The sequence below is a fragment of the Helicoverpa zea genome, chromosome 19, assembly GCF_022581195.2.
Source record: "Helicoverpa zea isolate HzStark_Cry1AcR chromosome 19, ilHelZeax1.1, whole genome shotgun sequence".
Classification (NCBI taxonomy): Eukaryota; Metazoa; Arthropoda; class Insecta; order Lepidoptera; family Noctuidae; genus Helicoverpa; species Helicoverpa zea.
This window is the reverse complement of record NC_061470.1, coordinates 6,227,917-6,241,379: the sequence shown is the minus strand read 5'-3', so window position 1 is coordinate 6,241,379 and position 13,463 is coordinate 6,227,917. Positions and strand designations below refer to the sequence as shown.

The 13,463-nt window shown below is 39.0% G+C and overlaps 1 protein-coding gene across 1 annotated transcript in view; it reads left to right on the top strand.

The window, feature by feature from the left end:
- Window positions 1–7,117: 7,117 nt before the first annotated feature.
- Window positions 7,118–13,463, top strand: part of LOC124639501 — a 108,429-nt gene continuing 102,083 nt past the window's right edge. Inside the window, exons 1-2 of the mRNA XM_047176898.1 lie at window positions 7,118–7,638; window positions 13,006–13,210. Of these exons, the coding sequence (XP_047032854.1) occupies window positions 13,173–13,210 (38 nt within the window). The 5' untranslated portion in view covers window positions 7,118–7,638; window positions 13,006–13,172. The remainder of the gene's footprint in view (window positions 7,639–13,005; window positions 13,211–13,463) is intronic.

The window sequence follows — 13,463 nt, the reverse complement described above, 5'->3', positions numbered from 1 at the left end:
TCATGTCTTAGGTAGGTATATCAGTTGTTTCAAACATATCTGCGTGCGTGGTCTGTCTGAGAGGTCGAGTTAGGCACAAAACACATTAGTTTACCTACCAAAAAATTCGACTTCCTTTGAAGTAGGCGGTACAAAACTACGAACATATTTTAGAAACTTCACTTAGGTATTATGTAGTTACCTACCGCTGTAAATGATTTTAAGTTGTGTGCTGAAATAAAAACGGAATTTAACTGCCTGTAAGTTTCGACGTATACTAACATAAAATGGGTCACTAAGGTTACTACACTATTATATTTTATCTATGGTCCAGTGTTGTCTGCAATCAATAAAGTAGATGCGTTACTGCCTACTGCATGTGGACGGGCACTTCACACCTACCCATATCTACGTCGTATGTAGGTATGTATGAAGTGCTACCTACCTATCTACGTGGTAGGTAGGTATGTAGGTATACAAAGTAGGTATGTATGAGTGAGACTCGCATCGATTCGCTGCGTTCCTAGCGTATATTCAACGTGGCAATTCAGGCACGCTTATAATGTTATAGCTAGGTCGTATCTTTTTACCTTTGGAGAGGAGAGTGTGGGAAATGGTAGACAGGGAAAACCTACGATGTGTTAATATTCAATGCAGAACGGCAATACAGTGATGTCATAATATACGGAAAATCTTACTTGGTATGGTACTCAGATCATCTATAGAAATAGGTATGGTACTAGGTACCTAAGTATTCTTAGAAAACGAAGTTTTAGAATTTTAGCAATCAATGCATTACTTACTTATAGTTATTAATTAAAATTCTAGGCTTATTCTTTTATTAACTAATTGTATCTACTGATGGAAATAAATACAGAATATGTAGGACCAAATAGCTGGCCAATACTTTAGCGAAAGAATATGCATTGTCATTAAACGTGGCAATGCAGCTAGCCTTTTGGGCACAAGCCCCGCTGAAAGCGATGGGAATGATTTTTATTCGATGCATAATTTATTTTTTTTATACCTTTTTTGCATACTCACTTAGTTAAGGCGATTAAAAAACTAGGAACGTAACGCAGATTTAGGTAACAATTGGAGACTTTGGATAAAAAACTGTGGGTAAGTAAGTATATTTAAGAAGATTGCTAAGCAACACGGATTATACAGGAAAGCACCGAAGAGTTTATTCAGCAATTGTTCGGTTCGCTGCGTTTTCTGACTTCTACTGGTGTCACAAGAATTTATTTCCAAAATGGCGCACCTGTCAGTGCTTTGTTGAACATTGCCCCTCCCTGACTTCGGTACCTTGTGGTACACTTAACATTTTTGTACAATGGGACACGAAACACGTGTCGTTCACATGAAATAAAGGGCACAAATAATTACGTTTAATTATGTCATTTAAACGACAGCTAAATTACCCCTATTGACACGTTTAAAAATGAAACTGGAACCCCTTTTCGTGTAAGCATACATTCGACATGAAAAGACTGTTCTTTAGAATATTAGGCCTAATTCAAAACGTGAACCAAAAATCGCCTGAAAAGCGTTCCAACGTTCCAAGAGATTTTTTCTTGAAAATGTAAAAAAAAGTAGATTGTGTTTTCGTTTCATATCGTAATAGTACTACGCCCCTCGGCGAGTCGAGAACATTCTACCCCTTTTCATCCCAGTGATTCCCTTCGCTATTTAATCAACCTGTATACACCCAACTCTGCGCTAGCTCGCACCATTTTGAAACAAAGTCGCCTATAGTGTTGCGGACAATAGATATTCGGGATATTCCCAATTCAAAAGCGCAAAAAAGTGCAGTCGATTTTACCATGATGATTTGTCAGCGTCATTTCAGCGAGCAATACCGCGTTTCGAACCAATAAACAGGAATGGATCTTTTTTAACAGATATCCGATGAGTGCATAACTCTAGGACTGGTTCCATACGTATATTCACCGTTACGAACCAACCGACACACAGGACCTGTTTTCTGAAAATCGTGGCCGAGATTCAAGTTAAAAAATATTTAAAAAGTTGTGGATTTTAAAAAGTTCTTCATCGTGAGTGGGTTGCGTAAATTCTAAAGGACAGCTATTCGTTTGTTTATTTTAGAAATAAAAGCACCTTCCACACCCCGGGCTTTGCTGTGACCATGCTGCCGTTTTTAAGCGGATTTTTTATGACTGCAAAAAGAAGTAGAAGAGTTACTGACATAGAAAAAGTATTGCAACTAGAGACAGAATAAAAGTGTATTAAATAAATGATTAACTATAGCATTATGTTTCTCATATTATGAAGGAAGCAAATCCCACAGTAGGTAATACTTCACAAACTCCGGTTTAATGTTTCGGGCTTCAAAATTACCCGGCACAAATCCACGTGTCATGTTAGTCTTACGTATACATGAATGTTGGTGATTCTAGTGTGGTATGGGGGCGCGCGGGTGATACGGGGCGGAGAGGCACGGGGGTGGGGCGGCCCGGGGTGACGACCTTCGCGGAAGTCCTACTCGCAGCTGTAATTACTGAAACGGCCTCAGCAGCCCTCCAACTCAATTTTCTTTGGGCTACATTGATTTTCACCCGGCTGTACGCGAGCGCGACATTTACTACTGTCACGTTTCTGCCCCTGTTGATGTTTGTATGGGAAAATATTAAAATCAGCTGATAAAACGGAACGTGAATATTTTTCTCCGATTCTAATGGAAGATATAATAAAAGCTAGGCATAAAAGAATTATACCCCAGTGTTTGCTGCCATTACCAATTAAAAGAAATAAGTTAAGTTGTTTTAGCTTGGCAAGAGAATGCCTATGGCTTCTGTACAATAGTAAATGGTTGGAATCGTACCAAAGAGCACAGTACTCGAGGCCAAGCGAAAACTAGTATTTCAACTAAGTTGGATCAAACGCAGTGTTTGTACGAACTCAGAATCTTCCACGAGCAAATAGTCAAGCTAAATAAACAGGCTACTTGGAGAATAAGTAAAACTGCTTGGTTGTGAGTGTGCAATAGAATCTCAGGTTTTTAAACAGGCAACTCGCACACACGCACGTATGCTTGTGTGGTGTAAATATAGGTAATTGAACACGATACCGCTTCCAACTCAGCGTGAAGATGTGATAACGTTTCCGTACACCTAATTGTTGTTGCAGTTACATACAATTAGCTATACATGCTTTATTATGCTCAGTTTCTACACTCAACGGGTTGCTTTTAAATCTATACAAGGTGTAGATCCCGGTTGTGCCCTATCTGCATACGATTGAAGAATTCGACAACATGACAAACATTAAATAAAAAATAGAGCCTTACAAAAACGACCTCGCTAGATAAAATACTACAAATTTAGTTTCAGGGTTTTATTTTCAGTGGAAGCTAAGTATATGAAAAAATATGTTTATAGAAGCGACAATAATCACTTGAACTTGCACATATTGAAAAATGTCATCACGACTGGAAGATTAATATAAAGCTTCGGAATTTGGCACGAGCAGACGGAATGCCATGAAATCAGATATTGGAGCCAAAAATGCAATCGTTGAGAACGCCAAAACCCAGCGAACCGACTTTAAGTTGAATGAGGGAGACCTGGATGAAGAGGCATATAACTTTGCATTTCTGACCGTAGTCATTTCATGACCATGCATGCCCCAAAAAGGTTTTGGTTATAACTTTTTTGACTGTTGAGAAGCCCATAGAACGTACTAACAAGTACGTAAGAAGTCAAATAGCTTCAGTTTTTTTTTACAACTTTAATTTCAGAGATTGCACTTATTTATCCCGATCCTTGACATTAGACTATGGCTTCCGTGACACCATAACATTGTTTTATGTTTACGACTGCTTGTAAAAAAGGATCATGTTATTTGAGGCGCCCGGTTAACAACCAACTTATACGAGATATTTTATTATTAGTATCCATCTGCAAATAAATATGAAACAAGCTACCGAAGCCTTTTCTATTTGTATCCATTCTGTTTTGATATAACAATAAAACACGATTGGTTGTGTGTAGATATGTCTATAAACAGCATGTATGTCTATGACTAAGAACGTTCGCTTGGCCGAAAGTAAACAAAGGAGTAATATAATTACGGCATGTTCGTCGTTCCTGTGACTTTGCCCGCATTGTGTTCTCCAGACGAGAAGTTTAGATAACAAGAAATAAATATTCAAAGCAGCTCCGCAAACAACGAAGTTATTTATAGTTGTTTTTATATTAGACTCGCGACCCGCTGTGAACTGCTGCAAACTTAAATTACATATTGTAAATACTAGATAAAACTGTTTTACTGTGTACTAAAATTTGTGGTCCCCTGGTGCAGTGATAAAAATCAAGCCTGTATTTTCCACAATTGACAAAAGGAAATAAAACTTGAGAGATAACCTAGAGTCATACAATCTATTACAAGGCAGTATTTGTCTAGCACAACTGCAGGAAAAAATCGGAATACTGGACATTATTTTCTTAGAACCTTTCTTTAAAGTAAAGTCTGAGTCCCACTTGTACGATCCGTCCTTCGTCGTCACAGATTTTTCCCTGTTTGCATTATTTTAAATAGAGAAATGACTTAATCATGGTGCGACATAGCAAACAATTTTTTATGCAAGCATTTGGCTAGACACTCGCTTATTTTGAACAGCCATAAAATAATTACAGACAGCACTATGTAGTTTTTGCTCTTTTACATAAGACGCAAGGTTCAGCGATCACTAACAGATAGCACAATCTTATTTATTTGAGGACAGAGATAGGGACACAACGCCTTGGAAACCCGCCAACTTGTTTGAATTGTATTAGATATGGTTTTATTGCAACATTATAATTAATATCAGTCGTATAAAGCAACGAAGAATTACGATCCGTTTTGCCAGAAGACGCTGGCTGCAATATTTCAGGAGGTTTGATAACACAAATAAAGAAAACATAGTCTAAGATTTTTTTTTAACACTGAATGCAAATATCTGTGGAATTGTAGTAACAGGTTTATCTACATATACCTCTCAGCTAATTATAAGTGTTAAAGCCAGTCTTCCCTTTCACCTTATTAATATGAAAGAATTTCTGTAAGACGAACAGGTTTCTTGACTTGCAAACTAATCTTAATCCCTCATTATCATAAGTCGACCTATGTGAGAAAATTTCCATTGGTTTTATTAATAAAAACTCAAGTTTAAGGACAAAATATACCTTTAAATATTTTTAATACAGGTGTAATTTAGTTACAAATGTACTAGATATTCTATCTAATTAAAGAAAACGACACAAATGGTAGGTCATAGTTTTCATTTTTCGTTCTGAAATTTTTTTTTGCAAATAGGAAATCGAAACGCTTCGAATGTCGGACGGTTTGATTGTCAGGCTGTCTGACAGGTAGCCATGTTGTCCGTCAAATCCCGTGCTAGCCTGTCTCGTGGTTACCCTACTCAAAAATCAAAACTGGCGGAGGAATTCTGTAAAATGTGCACATTTCTTTCTTTCATTTCGTAAAAAGATATGGCAAAGGCTAGGTACTGGAAAATTTAGCGTAGTAGGTTTTAATTTTTATGCCTACTTCTAGTATAAACATAATTAATAAAGTTACGACAATATTCGCGTGTTCATCACCAAGCCTGAAGGAAGTACTTACTTACCTCTGAGAATATTTAATGTTATAGACTAGCTAGACAATGAACTGAAGATGCTTGATCTTTACGACCAGATGCTGCCAACTATTATTTCCTTGATCGCGTGTGGTCCTTACCATAAACTATTCTAAAACGGAACTTTTTGAAGTATGCGTCACTATTCGCCATAACGCTGTAATATTTCAACTTGGGATTTAAGTACTTAATATTAGCAGAATTACCTAAATGAGTAAAAGAAACCTTCTAGAAAATTCTAGGTAAGTAGCAAAAACCCAAGTTGACTGTAAGTTGTACGGATCAATCAAATTGCGTTTTTGCTTCTGTACAATAATATCAGTGATTCAGATAATTAATCCCTCTACTACACTATGGTATCTCATGCCTACCTATGCATGCCTACCGACTTCTGAACGACAGTAAATGAGTACTTAGGTCTGAACCATATTTTCCTCACTATTCAGAACAAAGAACCAATTCCAAATCAGATTTTCCACTTTAATTCAATGTTTGCTGAAAAACAATTAATTTGGAGAAACGAAAGTAAGTCATGTAGGTATTGTTTTATTCAAGTAAGTATTTATTAATCATGCAAAAGTAGGTAGGTATAATAGGTACCGCGTTTATAAAAATACTTTTATCTGTTAACAGTATTACGTCACATGTTATTGCATATTTTCACGTTATCTCAGCGATCACAATAGGTACCTAGCAGTAAGTAGATAGGTACGCATAGAGCGATATGTATGTTTGTAGTGACTTAGTAATCTGGCTTTTGTCTGACGATAATTTTACATTCAATAAGTTATCTAAGTTAGTACCTACGAAGGTATCTGCAGACTTACCTAGTCTTAGTAAGCAAACACTATGCCTGTGTTCCAAGTATTTCCAACCTAAGTCTCCCTGCAGCTCAGAATGAACACCCATAACCAACAATTTTCTAGACCCAACCATTAAGCTCATAAAATATTACCGACTGATTTAAAGCAAAGCGAACACGTTCCATACACAAAGTTATTCGTGAGCACTAGTGTTAAAACGTCTATAAATACCTACCTACTAAGTAGGTATAGCGTGGTAAAATGTTAGTGCTAGGTAGGTACCTACGGCGCAATAGCACACAGGGACTTTATACCTACCTAACCCGGCTTAATAAGCACAGACTGCTGCATTGAAGCTACCTAATTCCTCCCTGGGGTGTCCTATTTCGCAAAAATGGTGAAACCTGGAACGGCGCCATAGGGGCCAGCCATCGTAATAACTCTCATTTTGCACCATTCGCATGAAAGTTACAATATAAAGGCGAAGTGACTGCGTGTTGTGTAACGCCGAGCGTTTGCTTGTCTATATTATTATGTAGGTTAGCGCATGGCTTCGCGTGTCTAGGGCTAGGTTCGTTAGGCAGGCAGGTATCAAAGGGCCACGGGGATTTCGCCGACTTTCGTAATCTGTGGAAACGTGGGCTCGAATGCCGCAGCGAGTTGGCAACGTCGCACGCTCGACCGACGACCTCGCGTTATCGCCCGCGGTGACGCGATACGCTGAAAAGGTCACCAGTCGCCGCTCTAGTCGCCACCATCCGCTAATGTCTTCGCCATCTAAACAGTTGCAGTTTCGACATAGAATCCCATAAGTACACCGTGAAAAAAATATTGTTGCGACGTGGCGTCGTGGTGCGTAGCGGCGTCTCGCTCGCGCGGCCGCCGCGTCCCGCTCGGCTCCGCCCCCCTCCGACCGCAGCGCCGCGTAGCGGTCGCGCCGCGAAATGTACACGTCGCCTATACAGCGTTGCCATTCCGTACCTATAATTTCGCTGGACGTAAATTTCAACCGAAACAGTTCAATGGACTTTCCGAAAACTCTAAACGTGTCATTTTACGTAAAAAGTCCTGTGTTACATAGATTATTGTAGGGAGTGGTGTGTGACCATCTGTTCTGTTAAAAATTGTGATATTTCAGTGTGAGTTGCGTGTCCGTGCTTGTAATCCGTGAACAAAGTCCCGTTGGGAGCTATCACGTCTGTTTTCGGCTCTAAGGTGAGTACTAGAACGCTATTTTGATGATACATAACTCAGGTTTCATGTAAAGTGACTGTTAGACGTGTTAGTGTTCGGTGAAAACTATCTCATTACTTCCCCTACTTTTCCTATTCCGTCATCGAAATCAAGTTTCTAGGTAACTGCGCAAATAAGTACGGCGTCAGTTTTCTCTTGTAAGGTGTTATTATATAAAAGCGTGTGGCACGTCGTGGTGCCATGGTGGTGCACGTGCTGGTGCCAGCTTATGTAAGCCATGATAAGCTCTCGATAAGTTGTCGCGGCAGCCGCCGGTGGTCGCACATCGTTATTTTTATCTTGGAATGCCCTTTGGCCAAACATTAAAATAGCTGTGCATCCGACACCAGCACCATGTGTCGATCAGTAGTGCGCGTGTAATTAGGTTGTGGTGTAAACGGTCAGCCTCGACCGCTGCCGTAGGCCTATATCGGTTCAGGGCTCGCGGAGACGCGGCGCCAACGCCAGGCGGCACCCGTCCTGCTAATTGCCCGTTCCTAATATAAATCACCACTAAGTTACTCTTTACAGACAAATACTATACATAATCTAACAGGATATTAAAAGCCACTCAGAAAAAACAAATAATGTGAGTTACCCAACATCAAATTATGTATAGCTTCTAAACACAACACGCCCACTCATAGAACAGTCCGAGTTTGTCAAGATCATGCCAGGTTATTTTGGTTCATGCGTAAATTACTAAGTGTGAGAAGGGTTCCCTAACCAACTAGAAAACTCCTTTATTCTAATGCAAATTTTGTAAAGAGTGACGTGTCCGAATTGCTATCTTTTGAATATCGAATTCCGAACCTTCACAGACTGCTTATCATCGTCAGATACAGATAATTATATTCATATCTCGCCCTCGCCTCATTGTCGGTCATCCTCGTACCTAGCAGTAGTCAGCACAGTAGGTACTTACATGGTGTAAAATATACTTAAACTATCCCATTGATACAAGAAATAGCTCATTTCCTAAAATTAGCTGATACTCTGATAACCTGATCTTGAGGGTAGTGGAAAGAGGGCTACGGATTTTCCACAGACTGAGTTATAGATGAACCATTATAAAACGTTTGTCTTGTAATTTATCTTGTCTTCTGTCATAATGTTATTAGTGAACAACTAAGCACCGACTACATAATTATAGAACGATCTATGTATTAAAGTTTAAAAATATCGTTGGGTTCTGTAGTTATTATCGTAGATTAAAAATAAATGCATTACGTACGTGCCATAAAATCATGATGAAGGTCATTGACATCCACACAATATATCCGTAATTTTATGTCTGGACGTTCCAAAATCGAAACTGCCTCAAATATAACGTTTTACAGCATAACAGATTCGATGTGCAACCTAAAATACCTACCTGGCATGCTACGACTGGCTTCGACATTCAAAATTCAGTTTTAGAACAGTTGTGCAACTTTATTCGTTTACGTAGGTATAATGATTGTCGATGGCTATTGTTTTTAAAAATTACTCGTAATATGACGACCGATAGAGTAACCTACATAACAAATTACGTCGATATTTATGTGAATCTGCGTACGACTTGCGCAGCTACTTAAATCTGTGTAAGCTAGCTAGAATCTTGTTTTTGCTTAGTAAGTTCCCTTGTTATCGAATTTATTTTCATATCATGGTATTTATAGCGTATTTTACACTAAGATTTTGCATGTTAAGACTATTATTCTATCCAACAATTTGTAACCAAGGGCAAGAAAAGACATATCCGTATCAAACTAAATTAGGAATATATGATTACAAATTGTGAAAAAAATAATAATGAAATCAATCGTTTTGTAGCTAGCACCCTCTGTCACCATTTGGTCATCCATTTTGATGTTAATAAAATGATTAATGGCTGCAACTTCAATTCATCATTAAGTCCTATACCATGCCGAATTATTAACCCCTGCCTCTAGTCACCCCAATTGCATTACAAAAGTATATTCCCTGGTCTGATGCAAAAATAAATCCACTAATATGTATGATACAGGTTGATGAATCACTCTAACTATGTACATAGCGTAGTTTACAGTATGTATCTTTGTGTATGTTAACCTATGCTATGCATGCATGACCACTAAAAATGTTTTGAAAACAAAGACGTAACACATTGCTATATTATTGGCAAGCACGGTACATAGTTGCGAAAGTATTTCATGATTACTACGTACCTAGTTAGATGATATTTTGAACTAGCTTTTCCGAAAGTTGCAGTGTTATTCTGCTGTGTACTATCTATCAAAACCCGTTGAGTAGTTTTTGAGTGAACGTGTAACAAAGATCCACACAAAGGTTCACGTTTATAGTAATTAGTGTGATGTGTTTTGTCCTATATTTTCAAAGCTTAGCTAACGGCAACCGTGTTGTAATTATGTTTAGATATCGTTATATTGGTAACCCTTAACTGTCAATATGATTGCCATGAATAAGCTCCAGGAAGAACTGGTATAGGTAGTTGTTTAAATACTTACCTATATACATTTCACAACTGTCCCTGATCAGGGACCATCCCTTTCCTCTAGATCGCCCGTTCTCTTCAAGGCTGCTTAGTATAACAATTGCATTAACCCTTAGGATAAGTAATAAGTTGCTTTGCAATTAATTGACTTCTACAAGATTTCCAGCGTTTTACGAAATACTCATGTAAATGGGACCCAACAGTCATTTGGTCTTGCCAAGGGGTATAACGTTGCACATGTTGGTCGTCGTGATCGATTTTGCAGTCGCTCCGTACTCAGGCTCACTGCAACTCAGTTCTAATGCAACAATTTAGCAAGCTCAGGCGTAGTTTATGACTAGGTAGATGAGAATTTCTAGCATATCAAAATAATTATAGCCATTTAATTTTGGGCTACAAGATTATACTCAGGATGTTTCCTCTCAGGACGCATTGTAGTGACATCCAGTCACTTTACGCCAGAAAACTTTAACCAGTAGGCTTTACACCAGGAAGTAGCGCAGATACAATATAATCACGTAAATTATATTGCTACATAAGCACTATTTAGTCCCGATGAAAATTGTAGGTTACAAGTATTAACTGGACTTATCTTTAAAGCTCAAGTCCATTGTGTTCGTTAAACAGTTTTATAAACATGGCTTCGCCAAAAGAGAACCGCTCAGGGCACATTTTTACGAATGGATCCTCTATTTCTGCCTTTTCCACTTAAGAGAAATAAACAAAGGTAAGACCTAAAACGTAACTAAGTTAATAACTTAGTTACTTGTGGTTAGCTTTGAACAGTCTACCCTGTAAAGTGAATCGAGCAAGTATATACGTGATCCATTTTCTCAATCACCTGGCCGCAAATAAAAATAAAGTTTGTAGGTACCGCGTGACCCAGTTTTCGTCTGGGAGACCTATATTTTATATCCATCCAACTATATCCATTATTGGTTTGCTATAACTGTTCTACCGCTTCGTTATTTTAGAACTGAAATTCATGTTGGGTCGAACTCTATAAACGTACTAGCCGACTTTACCCTGCACTGTAGCTATTTGGACTCTAACGATAGCTGTGTTCCTAAGCTCTAAATTCGGCCTCTCCTTCGTAACTAATAATAAATTTTATATTTTTTGGAGCTTACGGCTTCGGGTCGTGACGTGCCTTAAGAATACTTACCAGAAACGTGCGGATCCCAACATGACTTGAATACCAGACAAAGAAATTTTAATAAATTATTGCCATTACGAATATGTCCTCTAATACCTGGGTGAACGTGCGGTTTACACTGAGAGAAACTACATTCTACATGCGACCTATTAAAAACGAATAGAATGGAGAATATTATAATAAATCTTCTAGATCCATAATTAATCTAAATGGGACAGCAGCAATCCGCATAGCATATCGTAATGGCTTTGTTTTAATTTTATACCAGAGGGGATCGTCAGTAGACGGTCATTAGTATAAAACGCGCTCACCTTTCCGTCTAATGGGCGACATGGTTGACAGCAGCAAAGTGTCCAGCCACGTGGATAGACGACACCTCTGGTTTGTGTAATTGGATTGCCAAAGTGTCGCCTTGCGGAATGTCAGTGTCACACCGATGCACAGCGCACAGACCCACATATTCGTGCCATGATTCACGTCTGTGAGATCCAGGTTCCTAGTAGAGCCCAGGATTTGTTGTGGAGCTATTCTTTTTATTCTCTTAAAACGTTCGTATTGCACAATCATTTTTCTGAGTAGTTTTTATGTCTCCCCAATATAATGGCAACTTTGGACGTCTCGGAAATGTGCAGACTGCAGATTCTATACTTTTTCAATAGTCCTTTGTATCGCGCAGTGTATAAAAACACTGTTTTTCCAAGAAAAGGTGATCAAGCTTTGCTATCGTTGCCAAGGTGATACATTTTACTGTTATTTTGCCGTTACATTATAACGTGGATCTAATGTTAAAAATACTCGCTCTAACTGCGTTTGCTTTTATTCTTCACCTGCCCACATAGATGTGCGTTCATCGACACTGTTGGTATTATTATATTGTACCATGGATAGGGGAAGGGTTCCAAGTCCACCAATTAAAGGAACAAACATTGCTATTCACTTCGGCATGTTTCCCGAATAGCTTTATTGAAATTTCTTTAGGACTTAAAACCTGATTCCAAATCTTAGGAGCGTGTTGGTTTCGACATTAAGATGACATTTAAAAATATCAAGCTAAGTCGCATGAGTCATCCGATGCTAAAGAATTTTGCTTAATTATTATTTTTCATTACAGACTTTGGATGCCATTAATGTTTGCTAAATTCCGTGAAATTATCATTAGACCACCTAACTCTTGTCAAAAATTAACTCTTTTTAGATTTTCATTACTTAAACCATCATTACTACAGTCAATTTCTGCATATACGAAAATTGCACAGCGTATCCGTGCTAAACACAGATCTGAGGCTCTCTAAGGACCAAAAATATTTTATTTGGACCATGTACTAACCCCATAAGTCAGTGTAGACATGTCAGTGAAAAGTTTTGACATGGACCCGCCTCATCAGTCTAGTGATCGATGCCTAACTGTCAAACTGAACTCCTGAGTTCAACCCCCAGGTGTAATTGATTTAGCCGAGATGTATCGGGTTATTTGCTCTTCAGTTCAAGTTATTGTTACCGTTAAATGATGTTGATCTTATTTAGGACTTGGAGTTATCCTACTGGATGTTGTTTTTGTGTATGGCATCTTGCAGTTCAGCCGAGGAGGCTGCTTAACCTGACAAAATCCCTGTGGATGCCTAGAATTTAAGGCCTTTAGCCAGGGGCATTCCTACTGGATGCTGGGTTGGTATTGCAATTTACAATGTTTTGTTCTGAGTGGAGTTTTTGTCGGCAGGTTATCGGTGCAGTGTCGTCGGTCGTGTCGGTCGTGTGCAGTGGTGTGCGTGTGCATCCGTGTTTGTGTGTGTTGTGCGACGTAGCGCCGGTATGGCGCGCAGCTAGCGAGCCGCGCCCGCCGCGGCATGCGCGCCGCCTAGCCATGCCTGCTGCGCATCACGAGCCATGGCGCAGTACTCGCAACGGACACAGCCAATGCACAGGTACCTAACACTACATACTATAGCCAAGCGAACCTAAAGGTGCCTCCCCCCACACAAGACATTACAACCATTTTCAATGTCACGTTTTGTTTTCCCACATTACATAACGATAATCAGAAAGCATTTCAGCAGCTGCCGCCGGTATGTTGCGCAACATGCTCTATTAAACATAATATTATTTAACTTATTCAATTTGTATGGTGTTTAACACAGTCACGGTCGTTTCCAATCGAATGTCGAATTGAACGAAAAT